We start from the raw sequence: 19977 nt of genomic DNA on the forward strand, positions 1-19977 counted from the left end.
CTAAAGCGAATAGTTTCTGAATTTGATTATCTTAAAACAATTTTGTATTTGAAACCAATACAAAATCATTTCAAACAAAAAAGTTATAGTGTTTTGAATAGGTAACACTTCATGTCAGTAACCCTGTATAGCTAGCAAGGAAAAATAGTTGGAATAATTTATTTTTTGGTTTTCTATTTTAAAAACTGTGTTTTTATCAACAAAAAAGGGGATTTTAAGCTTATACTTCTGGTAAACAAAAACAAAATACTTTTAGCTAGCTAACACACCCTATCTTGCAAGTTTTTTATTTAGCTATGGCCGATTCCCTATAGAGCTCATTATGTCGTCTGCTGTCTAAGAATTTCCTAAGTAAATCATCCAAACGGATTTACCCTTTTGGCGTTTTATATATATATATATATATATATATATATATATATATATATATATATATATATATATATATATATATATATATATATATATATATATATATATATATATATATATATATATATATATATATATATATATATATATATATATTTCTATCATTATTCTTCTACAACAGCTGTTCAGCACTCACATTATAACGGTTATATAGTTCAAAGTGAACTAAATGAGGGTATGATTTATACTTTATCTCTGAAAGAATCCTTCGCCAAACCTGTACTATGTTGGAAAAGCAAAATGAAAGGTAAAGGTGACAGACATTCATGGTAATGTGCGTGAATGTGTCTGCTAGGGTGTGACGAACATCGTGAATTCTGCAATCATCTTTCAGTACAAACCCCTCGGGATTAAGAAGACCTTCTGCTGAGAAGGTTACGCCGAAAGAGGGGTGTAAGAGTAAGCCCGATCCCTATAGAGGTACGTCAAATCGTAGGAAAGGAACCAAGCACGCACGATGCCCTTGAATTACCAAAGCCATCTAAAAGCTGTATGTATAAAAACCGAGAAGAAGAAGGATCTTTCAGCAATTCGCCTAGATTTACAATCCCACAATCCGAACCATAACTGTAACTCGGAAGTGATCTCCTTTTCCCACCGATTGTATACATATAATTTTACAGACGGCATCATTTCACGCCTGCTTTCACCATCTTAAGGGAGCACTCTTGAAACAGTGGAAAGTATGTAAAGCCTCAGATAGAATTCGCTACAAGATGGATGGGTGCCTTTATTTCGCCTAGAGCGAAATAGAAACTGTGGAGCACAGCAAAAAAATGATTCGTCCATTACTCCTTAGGCAATAAATAAGACATGAACTTTAGACTAACTATCCTTGTCTTTCTAACGCACTCGTGTATTAGAACTTTTTCTTAATTTCCATCATTATTCAGCAATGTCATCATGAGAATTTTTGCTTCGAAATATGGTCACTAATGAACAACAGGTAATGTTCCGACAATACGTAGATTGATATCTCAGTGGCTTATCGAACAAATACCTATAGGTATTTATAGCCGATAGTATACTATCGGTCCGAAAAACGTAGCTATCCTTTACGTAACATGCTCATCTTCTCAGTTGGATTGCAAAGATTATATTTTTTATTCTTGTTTTTGAAAACTCATGTGCGATGAAACCAACAACTCACGCAAATTTTTATTAATTCTGAAGGGGAGAATCCAAGAAAGAAGGGATTGTTAATGTGCAGGCCTACTAAAATTCACCGTCTGTCGGTAGAATACAAAGAACAGCCGGCAGGCTTGGTTACATGGGGACTCTTTTACAAGCAAAAAATAGAATCGCACAGCAAAAGCTGCAGTTCTTGTCCATATGGTCAGAATCCAGAACAACCGGTCTTCTGTTGGCTAGTCTAGACGCTCTAGTATTTAACCTATGGCGTGTGAAAAGACATTGATACATTTGCAAACCAGTTTGAAAAGGTTGAATTTTTTTAAAAAAGGCGCTGCGCGCGCAGAAGATCTTGTAGGCTTCTCACCTTTTGTTCAGTGACTGCGTACCTTTTAGCGCTATTCTAGCGTCGATTCTGATTTGCATACTCAACTATTTTCTCACAGAAATGGTTGGGATAACGCAGTACTAACGGCATCCTTCTACTAAGTGCCTTGCCGCACTGATTCGTCTTTTTTACAGTGTCATAACTTTTTAACTTAATTTATCCTATATGGATGGTAAGGGATGGATTACTTTTCAATGCTAGTTTATGGTTTTTGGAATTGTGTATGAATTTTTCAAATGAAGATTTATAGAAAAATGCTAAGAAAAAAAACCATCCTTCCGATAAATGTGGGTTTTTCAGAAGTTATGTTAAAGCCGTTATGTTATGTTATATTTTTGTTAAAACCCACCTTTTTCTTTTACTGCCCTTTAATGTTTGTCCGATTGTAATGTAGCTTTGTGTACCATGTTGTTAACAATGGAGAAATTAGGGTAAAAGAATGAAATGAGCTCCGAAAAACCCAAACCGATCGAATAGAGCTTTGGTTTTACAAATGTCTAAAAATCTAGCATAGGTCTGGCGATAAACATCCAGATATTTAAATTAAATATCTTTAAGTGCCAGCAATTTTCACAGTTAATAAACTTTCATCGGCGTGATGGCAGCTATTATTTTGTTTCCATACATCCGACCACGGAAGCAACCTTGTTTTGCAACTCATTCCAACAACGCACTTTGATCGTAAAGAAAGTTGAGTTAATCTTAACCATGCTCGGCCAGTATAAAAACTTTGTTTCAACAACTTCTTGACAGTTCTCAACGTAAAGTTTGTAAGTTGCATGCGCCGAAACCCACGATTTTGCCTTACAGTCAGTCGCAAATTCCTTAAATAGGGAATTTTTTTTGTGACATATATTTTGAACATTTTTCCCTGAATGCTGATCCTTTCAAGAGTATTTTTTGGATCAATTGAAGAGAAACTGACAAAGATTTAGATCTTTAAAATATCGCGTTTCATAAAAGTTTCGTTTCTGACACGCGTTTTCCAAAACCAACGTTTCCCATGTCGGTGCCCATGACGCGGCCTAAAAACTACTGGACCAAACCTTTTGAAAGCACACAGCTACGATCGACACCAGAAAAAGTACCTGTTCGAAGTCCTCCTAAATTTCGATCGCCTTCAATGATTAAAAAAAACCAAAAAATAGAACCAAATATTCCTGAAAAATGTAATTCAATATTAATAATCAAATTTACTTGATAACATTAAGATGAATTAAGGATTCACAAAAAATCAGCAAAAAGTAGCCTTTTTTGGACCCGAATTAAAAGATTTTAACGACTTTCGTAACTCGCATTCCACACTTAGTTGAGAAGTACACCGTGTCCAATATATTCTCATAAAAATTCAATCATTTTTATTTTCGTTACGGGTGGATCAATTTCTATCATCAGAAGGTTTTTTTTAAATAAAAACTTATACTGATCATTTAAAAAATATGTATCGGAATTGCCCCCCCCTCCACCCACTTTTTTAAACGAGCTTCAATCGCTTAGAAAGTCCAACGCACATGGCACGGACGACTTTCATAGACATTTCCTTCCTTTTTTTTTGGGATCGTTGCTTCAAACTGAATAAAATTAGACAGTTTTTGTTCGTTTCGGTTCAATAATTATATAAATAAATGAAAAAGTCCAGTGGGTTAAGATCTGGTGAACTGGCAGGCCATTCATTCTTCTCTAAAAATCTGGTTAAATCGTCCCTGCACCAGTTATGAAACAAAAAATGCTCCTTCAAGAACACTCCATCATGCCGGAACACATAATTTTCGTTCCCGCATAATTTTTCCACGCTAGATTTCACTATTTTCTTCATAAGATATCTTTTATAAGACGTTGGGTAAATTTATCCGCCTTATTCGATAAAAAATGGGGATAATTTGTCGTGCCGGCGAATACCACCCTAAACGATCACACTAGTCGCATTTTGTAAACCTGGTGATGTTTTTTTGGTTATCTGTTACATCCTTAATGTTTTTGGACCACAATCTATCGTTTTGGACACCACAACTTTGCTCTAGAACAAATAACTTTTCATCAGAGAACACAAGTCGTGACCAGCGTGCCGCGATACGGGAAGAGTTGCTGTTTCATTTATTTTTTGTTGGATAGCTTCCGAAATTTAAATTTTTCATAAACATTATATTCTAGCTCCTATTAAAAAACAGGTTATACGTAGTTGATATCAATACTTTCAAATCTGTAACGGATAACGTCGGATAGGTTCCCGAACAGTCTAGATCACTTTTTCAATACTAGCCGACCGCTTTCGCCCCGATCTGTTTTTTGTAATTCAAAGAGGAAGTCTCAAGCTATTTTTTAATGGTTCGATATACAAAATCGAGCTTGATTCCAAGATACTTCAAGGATTTGAAAATAGGGCTTGGACGCTCCTTATCCAACATCTTTTTTATAGCACAGACACGTAATGGTTTCATGGTTACTAAAATTAGACCCGCAACATAAAATAGACCAATCCAACAGCCAAAATGTTAGTAAACACTATAATTTGAGAAAACAATATTGATATTTGAACTAGGTACTGTGAACATACCAAAATCGTCCAACAAAAAAGTATATGAGAATATATTGGACACGGTGTATATTAATCATCATTATCCGATTAAAGGACTAGTTTTATCATATTGTACAAAGAGTCGGTTTTGTAAAATTCATGATAAATCGCAAAAGAGCGTGATAATGACCTGAACAGGAACTGAATGATTGAACAAAACAAGGTATTAATACACTCCTAACCATAGATACGCGTATAAATCTTCAATGTGAACAGTTTTTATGTATATAGATCCGGTAAAGTGCGTCTACACGCTACGATAGTATTCGCGGAAACTTTTGAGGAAACAGTTGGAGCAAAAGTATTCGCGAATACTTGTTCTCGCTGTCGTCTAGACAGGTGTACATATAAAATGTTTCATCAACTGTTTTTTTTATTCAATTTTAATATTATAAATATAATATTTGTATATGTAAATATTTCCTTTTCTATTTTAAATTTTGCTTGTAAAAAAGTAGTATGTGATAAATTATGATATTTCAAAACAATTTTATACTTGCTATAACGCTATTTGTTCATCTTGACATTGTTGCTAGGCGTCCACATGCACCAAACTGTACTTGAACAACTAGAACCTTTGGATATCCAATTGGATCACCTACGATCGTGGAGCAGCTTCGGTACAGCTGTTGTTAACAAAATTGTATAAATTTCATGTGTCACGCTTGATTTCCTATGGGTTAGCTACTGGATTAATTGAACTAATATTTACACCACGCATAAGATTGTTGAACGAGAAAGTTGGCCGCCCTTGCGCCGATCAGAGAATGTCGTAGTTAGTTGCATACATTTACAATTAAACATTCTACACGCAGACGTTAAGGAAACGAATGTACACGCACGTTTAATTCTACATTACGCAGCTGCTACTTACCGAAGAGTGTAGTTGTAATTTTAACTTTTGAAACACGCAAATCAATCAGCTTGATCTTCCTTGTCAGTCGTTTTGATCAACCAGCACGAAACGTATTTCACAAGGGTAACATTGGAAATGATATTGATACACTTTCAAAGCAAACCCGCAATAATGATTTTTTTCCTTTCACAGTAAAGGTTGATCACAAAACCGTGGGCCACAAATTTCGAAAATCTTATCACAATTTCTTTGTTGTACAAAACAATTTGACATGTTTGCTTATATGCTCGAATAAGACTGAGATCGATTTTTTTCACTACGAGTGTACATCTGGGAACCGACTGTTATGCTGCTCCTCAACACTGATGAACTGAGAAATGCGCGTCCTCACTTCCAGACGGTTCCAATTCGTATGAGGTTGCCTGATAATCTTCTTCCAGACCTTTTGTTAAAGCAGCACGAGGTCGGTGTTCTCATACTGCGGAAACCCCAGTTCTTTCTACCCTCGTGGTCTGGTCGGAAACAGCATGACATAGGTGCCGGCTGTGTCAGCCGCTCCTGGCCAACCCTAGTCATGTGCGCATGCGTTGACCGCCGGTACCCGTATATTTCAAGGTATGCGTAAACTGTCTTGCTACCCTTGTCCCATTAGCCTTTTGCAGGTATTGCTATCCTTTTCAGTCAAACCATGTGCATGAACATGCTTGCCAACGTATCCCGGAAAGCGGATAATTCGACTCAGGCACCAGGAAGTGATCACCTAGGGGACTTTCATTAAACGGTGCTCGCTGATTCATGACGATGAAAGGTTCGATTCAAGAGAAATCGTAGAAAATTGAAAATGGAGAACCAAAAAAAAGAAGGTAAGAAAATTTGACAATATGCTATGATCACGGTGAACGAAAGCATTAATGCATGTGATTGTATCGATTTCTGCATCGAAAATGCTACAATTCAAGTTGCACCGGTAAGCGATTGATCGAAGGAATATCTTCATGCTTTCTAATATTTTATTAAACATATGCATGGGACTAGATAAGCGAGATTAAACATTAAACCAAGGTCAATAAGGACTGATGGTAATTATGGTAACCGGCTTCTGATTATACATAGAACCGACTTCTATAAGGTATAATCCTTCTGATAGAAATACATGCGCCTGTGGTCGATGGATTTCATGTTACATGTTCTATATTTGTTTTGGCATGAATTTCCATATTCCCTATTAATCATCCATATCGTAAATAATGTCCTTGTTCCTTCCACCTTGCGTTCGGGTAGTATTAACAGAAGATAATAAATGTGTACAGTATGTATCTAATTTACTTTTGCAATTATGTTCATTTTTCTTTGATCGCAAGAAACGGAGGAAAAGAGTTACATGAAACTTGGGTCGGTCAATAAGTCTTTGGTCTGAAATATAAATGTCGACACAATTTTTTCACACTTATAATTTTTCGATACTACAAATCTTCAAAAACATCCTGTAAAATTTTTAAGTAATTCTGATTATAATTACTCAAGTTATTGACGTTCAAGGGCGGTACTTTTGTATTAAGAAAATACATGGATTCAAAGCAATTTCGTCACAAGTCGAAGAAAACCAGGGACAAAATCAAAGAATTGGGCTTCGAATTGCTTCCCCACCCACCGAGGAGCGTCCGTACGGTGGGTGGAGAAGCAATTCGAAACCCAATTCGTTGATTTTGTCCATGGCTTTTTTCGACTTGTGACATGTTGCATTGAGGAAGCGCGGCAACCACTTTGAAAAAAACAAAATGCATACACAAATGTTTGTGTGCTGTACTGAAAATCGTGCTTTTTGATAACTTTAAAGCATCATCATTCCCTTGCATCGTCACTATACGATTGGAATGTATTAATTTTTCGACTTTTTCGGCGTTTTCTATCGAAACGCCTCATTTGGACGACCAGAGCATCGGTGTCTTTACGACCATGTCTAAACTCCGTAAGCCAGTACTTAACCCTTGATTTTGACGAGGTAGACTCCTTATAACACTTTTCAAACCATTTGTGCCATATTTTTTCCATTAAGAAATAATGATATTCCATGCTTTGAATCCATGATTTTTCTTATCACAAAAGTAGCGTCACTTGAACGTCAATAACTTGAGTAATTATAATCAGAATGACTTGAAAATATTACAGGATGTTTTTAAACGTTTGTAGTATCGAAAAATCATAAGGATAAAAAATTTCTGTCGCCATTTATATTTCAGGCCAAAGACTTATTGGCCCACCTGTTAGTAATTTACTTTTGCTTCCTTGAAATCTAATCTTATTGCCATCATTAACTGACGGATCATTAGGAAAGCATTCTTTTAGATTAATTTCCCGAAAGACTTCGTAACGAGCTGTTTCAAGAAGCTAGAAGATTTCATATGCGACTGCACATCCGGTTGTAATGAAGAACGTTCATAATTATTGCAGAGAGACTAGTTTGCTATACATGGTGCGTTCTGAAAGTAATGAGACTGGATTTTGTCTGACAAATGTTGCCAATGTTGTGGAAGGATTTAGCTAACAATCGCATTTTATTTCATTCGGCTATGACCAACTACATTAAAATGGGACGATTTTTCGTGAGCCATGGGTTTAGTTGGTGTAACACCATAAAACGCCCCCTTTGTATGGACCACTGGTACGACCCCGATCATCGCGGAGCTCTTTACTGGCACATTAATTTTACTAAAAAACATCTTTACTTTTACCGCTTTGGTTTTATCTCAAAAAAATAGAAACAGCGGATTTTTGGTCACTGAGTTGCGGGTCTATTCTTTATTTTTACCGATACATTTGTAGCTATTGGTTTTTTACCGAAGTTTTTATTGAAATCTTGCTGTACAGCTTATTAACCGAATATCGCTTCTAATAAAGCACATTTATTTCATTCTAAATGTGGCCAAACGATAGCTTCTATCCAATCCAGTTCGACGTATATACGATTGAATACCTCAACCCGGACATTACAGTCATCAATATGAACTGTAGGCATAGCAACAATATATACCGTATCCCCAAGGGTCATGAACAATGGACCAGATGATCGCTCTTCGCAAAACTCTATCATGGATCGATTATTGTTATCCTTTACACACACCTGAGATTCAGTGATACCTTGATCCAGCTCGGGTACATCCACCTTAGCATTCAATATCTCGTCTCTGCACTCTTTCCTGGAAATCAGGGGCAACTCTAGCCATCGGAAAGCGGCATTCCTTTCTGTGTAGTTAATTAAAGAATGATCATTAGTTTTGAGATCAAATCTACTCGTACTTTTCTTAAACATACCAGGCTGGTATTTGAACCATTCCCCCAAATAGAACATATCACTGCGCAATTTATTCTCGGACCATAGACAAGCTATAACGCTCTGACCATTTACTAAGCCCGTATCGCGACTGCAAAAAGAGGGGAAAAATTAGTTCTGGTTTAATACCGCTCACATGTTCCATACATCGGATTTCGTAGCTTTAATATAGCCAGGTTGTAGTAAGCAGGATTTTCCTCTAGTTTTGGATGGAAAAAGATCTTGCTCACATATCGCCTTCCGCCATCGTAGAAGAACACGTTTTCCGCTTCGACCATTACGAACATGTGATTTGAAGGATGATCGTCTATTGCTTGCATTTGTTTCAAACATAGTGCCGATGCTATCAACGAATCAGCACTAACAAAAACTGCTGGGCAAAAGTACGGCTCTTCAGTAGAAAATATTTTAACCTGTCCATACGATAGGAACGAATTTAATTGAGAAAAGTTTAATACTAAACTATGAAATGATACTCACCAGAAACATATAGTTTGACGCAGGACATTCTGCAATTGATTAAATCATTCTTGAATTGAATCATTTAGTCTTTGGTTCGACAGTACTTACTTTTTAACGCAGGTCTTAAGAGATTTGGATGATCATTGTTGAATAGTCGAATAGCGTGATAGCGTGCCGGTTTAGATATACTAACTTGAGTGATATTGAACGAAACACGAAGATCTGCTACTGTAGCCGATGTAGTTATAAAGATTGAATGCAATGTTATGAAGCAAATAAAAAAAATCATTTTGAAAATATAATTAAGTTCAAGATAGAGACTCGGACAAGTGTACCAAGTGACTAAAGAATCCAAGCCCTGGTACACTTCCAAACGGATCAAACAGTACTAAACAAACGTTTGCGCATGCCACTTTGTAAAATGTAATCTATATATAGATATGTATAATCTAAAGGAATCAACGAACTGCTTATCACGGTTCGTACTACAAGCTAAAAGCGATGCTTATCGCTATAGTGTATATAAGTGATGTATTCGTCGACATGTTTCCAACAGGGTATTGCCCTAAGCCACTTATATTTTCTTAACCGGCATTTGATACGGCTCTAGTGTTGCAGAGATGATGTGGTGATTAATATGATAGATTCTCAGATGTAGTAAACTATGATCATTGCAGTAAATATAGCACACTATTTCCAATTACATAATAAACTAGGAACCCCGTCATGCTTCATAATGCTCAAAGATAATAAGACGATGGCAAACGAATATTGCTCAGTGGTGCTCTGTTGTTACAATGAATGAATTATTATCCTAATTTGTTGTCATATACACCGTGTCCAATATATTCTCATACACTTTTTTGCTGGACGATTTTGGTATGTTCACAGCACATGTTGAACATGTATGAGTATGTTCATGTATCAATATTGTTTTCTCAAATTGTAGTGTTTACTTAACATTTAAACAGTTGGATTGGTCTGTTTTCTGTTGGGGATCAGATTTTAGGAACGATGAAACAATACATGTATGTGCCTTTTCTCCTATCGCGACACGCTGGACGAGACTTGTGATCTCAGATGATGATTTTTCTAAAGCAAAGTTGTAATGTCCAAAACGATGGATTGTGGTCAAGAATGTATGAGATAACCAATAAAAAATCTTAGCGCAAGCGCAGCAAGTTAGCAATATTTTTGAATGAAAGATGCAAAAAAATAACTTAACGTATTATAAAACAGATAGTTTAGAGAAAGTGGTGAAACATAGCTTGGAAACATTATACGGGACGACAATGATGTGTTACAGCAAGATGGAGTGCCCTCGGAGGAGCGATTTTGGTTCAAAACTAGTGCAGGAACGATTTAACCAAATTTTTGGCAAAGAATGAATGGTCTCCCAGTTCACGAGATCTAAACCCACTGTACTTTATGGTTGGTTTATACAATTATTGAACCTAAACAAACAAAAATTATCTAATTTTATTCAGTTTGAAGCAACGATCCCAAAAAAGGCAGGAAATGTCTATAAAAGTCGTCCGTGCCACGTGCGTTGGACTTTAGAAGCGATTGTAGCTAGTGAAAAAGATTGGAAGGGGTTAATGCCGAAACATATTTTTTAATTGATTAGCATAAGTTTAAGCATAAAAAATACTCTGATGATAGAAAATGGTCCACCCATTAAGAATGAATAGAAATGATTGAATTTGTATGAGAATATATTGGACACGATGCATATTTTAATTGTTATCATTATTATCACTATACTAACTGTAAGCGAGTAAGCAATGCCAACACCACACATTGTTACTATCCTCTTGATAGATTCGCCATTTTAAGCACCGTAATACCCAAACTATGCAGCATTTATGGGTACTGATGTGATCTTTTAAAAATGCTTTAAACGAATAAGTTCGATTGATTCATTCACGTAAGAAATGTCCTTTTTGCGGAGCATCTTTCAACCCCGTCGGACTAAAAACTTGGCTCAAAAAAAATCGTCCCATTTTATTCCAGTTGGTCAAAGCCTAATGAAATAAAGTGTGATTGATAGCTACAGTAAGCAAAAAAAGTTTATCCACCCCTTCCAAGTAATTTACATTTTGACTGTTTTATCATGGAAACCCTCAGCCTAAAAATATATATCACATATCAATAGTTTTGTTTTTTATTCTTCTTTTCTATGATTTTAACATTTTTGAAAAATACCTTCTAGAAACAAAGATATTCCAAAAACAGTGGAACAAGGTATGAAAAGCACGCAAAAAAAGTTTATCTACCCTCATGCATTTTATTGTATGGTGTTATACAGTTTTACTCCAAAAATAATCAAACAACCATTCTCTCAATTTCAAAAATGCATTTTAGTTTGTTTATCCCAAAAACATCTTTTGAGGCCCATTGGATGGTTTTATCGCCACAAATAATGGAGTTATGGATATTTTAATTGATTATTTTATCCAAGAAGGTTTTAGCTCAGTCAGTTTTGACCATTCTGAGGGAATATGCATAATAGGAATCATGATCGGCCGAAATGTCCTCGGCAAATGTCCTGGGAAGCAAACATGTAAAGCTCCCAGTGGTTGAGAGTGAGGTCATGATACTGATCGGGATATTGATGAAGAAAATTATCGTTCGCCCGGTCGAAATGTTGAGTCAAAGGCGAAGGCGATCACGATCAAACTGACGAATATGCCAAGTAATCAGTGATGATCATTGAACGGCGTTTGAACAGTTCAATGAGTGATAAATTGAACGAAAAGCTTTTTATTGGACGGGCTGAAGTTGCTTTTACATTGATGCTACTAGGAATGTTCTTTTAGCAAATCCAGCGCTGTTATGCGACAAGCAGGTACAGTTAATCTTCGTCAACAATCAGTGCATGTAGTACTTGGAGGATTTTGGGCCCTAACAATGTTAATTACCTTTAAAATTTTCTCAAATATTGCTCTATCACTCAAAAGATAGACCATAATTCATCCGAAAAGTAACATACCATAAAAAATTAAATTGATTCTGAAAGTTTATGAAATTCCCAACAATTTTTGGTTTTACTCCATGAAATCCAAACAGAATGAAAAATGTATGGTGTTTTAACTATGTTGCAGTTTTTTTGCCTCACCCTGTACACGTCTGTTCTACATGTTTGCTTCACAAGTTAATTCGTAAGGATATTTGAAACAAATGTACTTTAGTTTTGAAGTTGATCCCATAAGCCATAAATGAATAATGAGCTGTAGGACCTTCATCCTCTATGATATCTGCGAGAGTCCTAAACACCGTAATAATCGTTCCTAGCATCAGTACAAGGTAAGCAGATTACCAATGAACCAAAAACTTGTGGAATTATGTATGTTCAGCGAACGTCGGTGGATATCACATTGGTCATATTTGAACAATACACTGCGTAGAACTAAGTGACTGAGTAGAAGAATGTTTTTGGCTGTGAGTAAAGTGAAATTCAAAAACGAAACGAATAATAATTCCTAATAGCTAATCAACTTTGTACATTTAAACCCAAATTTTGCACAAGGGAATCGACAACTGCCTCTCTTGCATGCTACCGAAGCACTCTTCCCTCTTACCTTTGCTCAAAAGATATGCAATTAAAATTATCAAGTTCACGTATCGTTTGCATATGAAGAATTATTGTGAGTAAAGTGTAAAGAGGCTATAATTATAAGTTTATACAGGTAACACCGTCGAGTTTTTGTTGAATTTCCTATTTTGCGAATTTTGGCAGATTTTTGAAGCTGAAAAAGTTATTTTTTTTGCGATTTTGCCAAAAAACGAGTTCTAATTAATTTAAAAAAAAATTATCAACTATTAATAAAATAAATCATCAATTTGTATGAAAACTCGACGGGGCTACTTGGCAGAGATGTAGCGAACTGTATAGAGCCTTGTATGAAATGCGGATTTTCAAAAATCTGTAATTGGTCAGTTTTTCTTCGATTGATCCAAAAATGTTACACAATATCCTTGAAAGAATCAGCATTCAGGGAAAAATGTTTAAAATATGTGTCACAAAATAAAATACCGAAGGCCCCCCTCCCCTTTAACACACATAACGCCACATATGGGGTAGCCGTTCTCTACTTAGTAGAGGCCTATATCCAGTCTAGCGTAGCTTGCAATGGCCCAGGAAGCTGGATTGAAGAGCCGTACTAGGGTAAATCCTCATTTAAGAAGAAGAAGACATTACTCAATCGCAGAAGAAGTGGTTTTTCCGAAACAAACGCTTAACCCTCATCGGTTCTTTGTATGCGCGCGCATACAATTTGGTCCGAAAAAATCAAATTATTCAAAAACGGCTCGATGAAATTTTCTGAATTTCTTCAAAATAGATTTATTTTGATCATAGAATAGAAATATATCACTCAAAAATGTTAGGCATGTGTAGTATCGCCTGAGCAGAAATAGTTACGAATCGGTTCCTGTGTATGCGTTCGTATACACATACGTCCACCATATGTATTTAGCCGAAAAAAATCATTTTTGAAGCTCTGAAAAAATGATTTCAGGTAAAAAACATCTCTTGTCAGGTATGGTGAACGTGTTGCTCAAATTTCAAACTGATCGAGCAATATTTGGAGCTACGACGCCGTTATAAACCTTCAAGCGATTTCATGGTTGCATCCGATATGATGATCTAGAGGAATGTTTGATTTATGATAAATTCTGATCGATCAGAAATGTGTTCTAAAGGTGCAATAATAATTTGAATACTATCTACAAACCAGGAAAAAATGTTACAGTCGATGAACAGTTTGTTCCATTTCGTGGATGGTCTCCGTTTCGTGAATATATTGCATCAAAATCTGCCAAATATGGCATGGAAAATTTGGTTTATGTGTTTCAAAAGATGGTATGCACACAATACACAAATTTATAATGGTCGTGATCGATACACCACTCCCAAAAGCAACTTAGGCCGCCATTGTTTTGTGTTTTGACAAAAAAAGAATGTCCGATCAAAGTGTAACTTGCGACAATTTCTATTTCATATGATTTGGCTGAAGAATTGAATAAAAATCGTATGGCTTTGGGAACGATTACTGAAAATAAAAAAGCAATTCTATTAGCCTTGGTTGATATGCGCACAAAGCTATTATATTCTACTGAAGCTATGTATGACCACAAATTACTAGCCATTATGTTGCCGTATATCCCCCGTCATTACCAATTTGTTACTTTGGCGAGCATGTTCTATAGTGCTGTGGGTATCAACAATCATGAAAAAAGAAAAAAAGCCAAACTTAGTTGAGTAATTGCAAGAAGACTAAAGGAAGAATTGACACCATGGACCAATGGGCTAGAACCTTTACTTGCAAATGAAAAATAAATCGTTGGCAAATGGCTCTGTAGTATGCAATAAGAGTATGCTATTATTACGCTCGCCGAATTGTTTTCGGACTAAAAAAAAATAAAAAAGCATCCATAATATTTGTCCTCGGCTGTTTATCGAAACATTGGGAATGGCTTTTGTTGATTCACACATAGTAAGACGCAAAACAAAACCGACTGATAGTGATGCTGCTAATGTTTCTCATAATGTTCGTCCCATTCGCCATTTGACATCAACACCCAAAATCGGCCGTTGTCAAGTCTGCACATACTAAACTAACCAAATTTTTTTTGCTGCACGTTGTGAAAGTGTGCAAAATTTGATTGTGCTAACCATCGACATGATATTTGCAAGAAATGTGCCAAAAAAATTAGGAAACACTTGAAAAATGTACTTTTTCACGGTTTTTCGCATTTTTCTCAAAAAACATGATTTTATAATTGGCAATTTTACTACAGTATTTTAAGAATTATTGACTTGTAGTAATTTTTTTTCGATAAAGAACATTCCAATGAATAAATAAAAAATATCAGAAGTGATTAGTTTTAGTTTTGGATTTTTTGGAACAGGTTGGAAAAATGAGTGTATGCGCGCGCATACAAAAGAACCGATTCGATGCAATTCTGGAGGGACCGATGAGGGTTAACGGAAAGAGAAATCAAAACACAGGAATCGCGGAACTACGTCTGAATATCATACATAGGTTTTATGAATGAATCCGTTTATAATTTCAGGCGTCAATTAACGAACTACTAAACAATTGTTTTACAATATATTTTCTATAAGATATCAACTCTTCTCTTCCCTTCCTCTGAAATTCGTTTTCCTTCTAACGCACTTATTTTCATTCGTTCATTCATCTGATTCTTTCTTTAAACACACATTTTATTCGTATAGATACGTTTAAATTTGTTTATTTTTATTTGATTTTAGCCGTCTATGCTTTGCTTTAAGATAAACCTATCGTCTGAGAAAACTACATTCACCAACCTGATTCTATTTCAATCACATAAATTGGATAATAGGTTTATTTCCACTGCACGATTACCTTTACCTCTTGATGTGTGTCCTCATTTTCTTATGTCAGTCCGGTCAATAGCAAGCCTATGTTGTTTTGCAGAGTTAACGCTATTCATTGAGCGGACTACACACGGCCAATTTTATTACTGGATATTCTAGGTTTCTTTGAATAGTTTAGCGCTATCCGGGTCTGTAATGTGTTTTCAAATTGTTGAAAATACACGAAATGATTCAAAATTACCGAGAAGATTGGCCACAAATATTGCACGTCACCGTAAGGGATCAACCCGCGATTGTAAGAATCTACGGTGGTGATTTCTTTATTACTCCTTTAGAGATTCTAGTGATTAGGCTTCGCTTGATACAACTATTTTACTCCAACGAACAGTATGGTACTTACATACATTAAAAAAGAAACACTCGACAAGTATCCTGACTGTATATTTACATTTTGCACGCGCTTATTTTGATTAACTTAATTTTGTTATGAGTAACCAGTAGTGCTGCTACAGGTGGAGCAGCCATAAGCTTTAAATATCTTAACCAGAGTTCAGAACGGAGCAAAAATATCTCATGTAACTCCATTAAGCACTATTCTCATACGAATTGCATAGCATTACAAAGTTATTTCCTTATACCATTTTTACAAAAGTATGTATCATATTATGTTCGGTCTTCTTATAAAACATAAACCAAAAAGATTGAATAATTGTGGATCACTTCGAAGGATCACGACGAACATCAGGTAACAGCCGTTCACCTAAGGGATTTGTAAGGGTTTTGTTCACTCAACATAGGATTTCATAAATGCTTTTCACTAACATATTTATGAGTCGATGTGATTTTATAGGGATACCTTTCAATCTACATTAAAATTTATCTATGTTTAATTTTATCTAAGTGGAGGTTTTTGGGCGAGTTTTGGAACGAGGATATCGAATAATTTGACGCTTTGACGCATTGAAGATTTATCAATCATTTCGATCGAATCCTTGGGTTGCCACATTATAGCTCCATAATCAACATCCGAACCATTGTTTCTGCTAACGTCTTAGAACTAGTACACAGTAGTTAATAATTGCCCGCACCGTTATAAAACTGAAAGTTATGAAAATTTACAGGCGTTTTTGGGCTAGAACACATGTACAAAAAATCGTCATTTTGCAACTGTGTTTGGGTAAAGTTCGGTTCGCTCGCACTACGATGAAACTTGGGCATAGTTCGAAGCATATTTTCTAACATGTTTAGCAGAAGACGGAATAAGGGACGCTCATCACGATTAAACTTAATACAATCCTCAACGCATCGTTTCAAAGCCTGTGGGCAATCCGAACGCACCTTCGTCAGATCCGGCCGTAGTTTCCCACAACCAACCATGAACAGAATCTGATCCTTGTTATTGATGTGATTGTACGGTAGCTGTTCGGTTAGCATCTCGTACAAAACAATGCCGAATGCATACACGTCACTTTGGAAAGAATAGGGATTAAGATTCTTCATTCTGATGACTTCTGGGGCCATCCATAGGATACTGCCGGTGGGTTGATTCGATTGCTGTGAACCAGACCACCGCACCTTGGCGGTAGCTAGTCCGAAATCACCAATTTTTACAGAAAAATCATCGTGCAGGAAGATATTGTTCGATTTGAGATCTCGGTGTATGATGTTCTTGGCGTGCAGATAGTCCATACCCTGAGCTGCTTGACGTGCGATGTCGATTAATGTATTTAGTTTAAACTTCGTCTCGTTCACATGGATGTGTTTGTAAAGGCTGCTCCCCTCACACCACTGTGTCACGATTGCCAAAGAAGGTTTGCTGACGCATCCCATGAACAGGAGTATATTACAGTGACGGGTTTTTTTAAGCATCGCTACTTCATTTTTAAATGCTTGTAACTGTGCGGCGCTTGGTGTTTTCACATTTAACGTTTTTACCGCCACCGGACCATGCCAGTGAGCCTTATACACTGTTCCGAACGAACCAGAACCGATTCGTTGGCCAATCAAAATCTCTTCTGCTTGAATATTCTGTAAAAAAAAGAGGTATACAATGTTAGTTCACCCCGTGCGGTTTTGCCTCACGGCATCACTAACCCAATTTTCATCCGATTGTTTTGGATCCCGTGGCGAGAGCAGATTTTTATTGCTTTCATCGGCTGATCGTGCCCTGGGTCGCTTATTGTGATTAAGCGTATTCGTCGGAGATGCTTGGGTGGAATGGGAATGCTCTTGATTCGTTTGAGCCTGTGAACCAAACAAATGTAATCATTTTGCAACAACGCAGCTTTCTGATGCGTTAGCAACTATCCCTTATTACATTAATCAATAACTCACCTGCAACGGTCGATTGCTGATAAGATTGCGACTGTCCATTCCAAAAAATGGTTTTATAACGTTATTAATGCAAACATTAGGGGCCGAGTTGGAACGATCTTGTTGATTAAGGGAACGCGGATGGCGTAAGCTCGTGCTGTATCCCCGGCCGGCCCCTGGATTGATGATGCCAGCTGTACTTTCCGGGTTCGCCAAGAGTACGTGATAAAACGTACTATCCATGTGCCTTTTGCTACATATTGGCGGTACTTTGTCGACACATCGTTGATGGAAACGATAGTTACACTGGTTACAGTAGAACCCAGTAAACAACAGACGCCTACAGCACTCACAGAATGCTAGTGAAAAGAACGTTTTGCGAATAAACTGGTGTGATATGTAAGTAGGAAATCCTATATCTAGGATTCGCACGAACACCTCGTCGCAATTTAACGCACTGACGTCCGTTTCCCAAGGAATCGGATAATCGCTATTTCCTGCGGTTACCTCGCAGAACTCACAGGTTAAATTACGGCGTTTCAGTGCCTTAGCTAAAGCATCTTTTAGACGCATTCCGGGTATCACTTGAACCGAAGTACGTTGCTGGTTGGGGAGAAAGGCTCTAAGCAGCATTTTCGATGACTGTCGGCCCAAAGTGCCGTAAATGCTTTCAACCTATAAGTGAAAAGTTAAGAAAAAAAAAAGACAATTTTACACTTTCTTCGGTGTCTCACAAGCCTAGACTCGCATTATTACACGTTCATCCGGATCCGGTGGTTCGATGGTTTCGCTAAGCTGCTCATGCAGAAGCTGCATCTTTCTGTCAATTAATGCCTGCTCTTTGATTTCCAGATCATGAAGCTTCGAAGTTAGCTCTTGATATTCCTCTAAATACAGAGCAGGCGGTTGCTGAAAGTCAGCAAACTTCGCGTTTAATGCATCGATGTTCTCGCGAGTTACATGAATTACGGACTTAATGTTTCGCAGATCCTCCTCTAGCTGCGAAAACGGATCCATCATTTGCTGCTGCTCTTCATCCGTATCATCTGCTTCGGCCGACGACATATTCAGTCGAGTGGTCGGTGCTTGAGATGATAAAATTTCTGCTTCCGGTCTTTGGTTAATCTAGGTGCGTTGACTATCAAAACTGGTTTTGAGTGCTCTCGGATCATAAAAAAACAACAATCAGCGCTATTTTTCTGTTGTAACAATCCCTGTAAAGTTGCTCGATCGGCAGGTTCGATGATCCAGGATTGATTTTTACATTCCCGAAAAATGTAAAGCGGCAAAGGGATGCCTGTGGCCAGAGGATTATCGGATTTTAGCACGAGCTAACTATGTATGGAATCACTAGTAACACTTTCCCCATTGTGTCCTAACTTTTCGTTCGGCAATTCTGAAATATTGAAAAGTTTGGAGAATCCTTAAATCACATCGCACAAAATCCCCAATTCCCAAGAGTGTTGCTGTTGTTGCAGCAAAATTGTATGGGCGAGTTGGCGATTTTGACAGTTTTGTTCGAGAGAGCCAACTTCGAGGGCGAACTCTCATACAAGTGAATCTCAGAGAGAGCGAGCTGAAGCGCGCTTTTCGAAGGCTGGAGCGGCCGGTGGAAACAACGTGAGAGAGAAAGAGAAAGAAATATATTTCCGTTTCTCTTGCTCGTAAGGGTCGAAATCTTAAGCCTGGGATAGACGAAGCGTAAACTCTAGCGTAAACTCAGAATGTAAAGCCGGGGATACATGAAGCGTAAACTCTCGTATAAACTCAGAGTGTAATGCCAAAAAGATTATACTTATGTCAAAAAGATTATAGAACCGCGGAGCGTAAATCCGAGCGTAAAAGCAAGCGTAAACACAGCACCAACATGAAGCGTAGCGTTATGATGAATTGAATGTTCTACAATCGCTAACATACAGCAACAACATCTTAAAATATAAAAGAAGATGTTCAGAAGTCAACTTATCTCGTCGATTTATGTTTTTTGTGGCCAAAAACACATGTAATTGATGTAATAGCATAGTGTAATTGCAGGCGCACGAATGTAATTGCAGTTGACGTTTCGGTATAAACTTTTATGCGATTATGCCTTATGGCAGGTATAATCGCATAAAAGCTTATACCG

At 37.0% G+C, this 19977-nt stretch overlaps 3 protein-coding genes across 4 annotated transcripts in view; all 3 read right to left on the reverse strand.

The window, feature by feature from the left end:
• LOC126575807 (uncharacterized) overlaps positions 1 to 5587 on the reverse strand; it is an 80317-nt gene extending 74730 nt beyond the window's left edge. The window contains exon 1 of the mRNA XM_050236696.1: positions 5401 to 5587. The gene's annotated coding sequence lies outside the window, so the exon portion shown is untranslated. The remainder of the gene's footprint in view (positions 1 to 5400) is intronic.
• A 2372-nt stretch (positions 5588 to 7959) lies between these two features.
• LOC126575897 (clotting factor G beta subunit-like) lies at positions 7960 to 9553 on the reverse strand. Its single transcript, XM_050236918.1, has 5 exons — positions 9284 to 9553; positions 9194 to 9222; positions 8861 to 9126; positions 8695 to 8804; positions 7960 to 8625 (listed from the first exon to the last, which is right to left on the reverse strand). The coding sequence occupies exons 1-5, from the start codon at positions 9462 to 9464 to the stop codon at positions 8291 to 8293; spliced, it is 921 nt and encodes a 306-aa protein (XP_050092875.1). The 5' UTR covers positions 9465 to 9553; the 3' UTR covers positions 7960 to 8290.
• A 5864-nt stretch (positions 9554 to 15417) lies between these two features.
• On the reverse strand, positions 15418 to 19334 carry LOC126575832 (raf homolog serine/threonine-protein kinase Raf). 2 transcript variants are annotated; one of them, XM_050236761.1, is made up of 5 exons: positions 18826 to 18956; positions 18609 to 18761; positions 17874 to 18527; positions 17634 to 17783; positions 15418 to 17567 (listed from the first exon to the last, which is right to left on the reverse strand). In XM_050236761.1, exons 2-5 carry the CDS (start codon positions 18666 to 18668, stop codon positions 16611 to 16613), a joined length of 1821 nt encoding a protein of 606 aa, XP_050092718.1. In that variant the 5' UTR covers positions 18669 to 18761; positions 18826 to 18956; the 3' UTR covers positions 15418 to 16610. The 2 variants fall into 2 exon arrangements, with proteins under 2 accessions (XP_050092718.1, XP_050092716.1); XM_050236759.1 differs by having other exon boundaries at positions 18609 to 19334.
• Positions 19335 to 19977: the final 643 nt, after the last annotated feature.

This window comes from Anopheles aquasalis, chromosome 3, assembly GCF_943734665.1.
Source record: "Anopheles aquasalis chromosome 3, idAnoAquaMG_Q_19, whole genome shotgun sequence".
NCBI lineage: Eukaryota > Metazoa > Arthropoda > Insecta > Diptera > Culicidae > Anopheles > Anopheles aquasalis.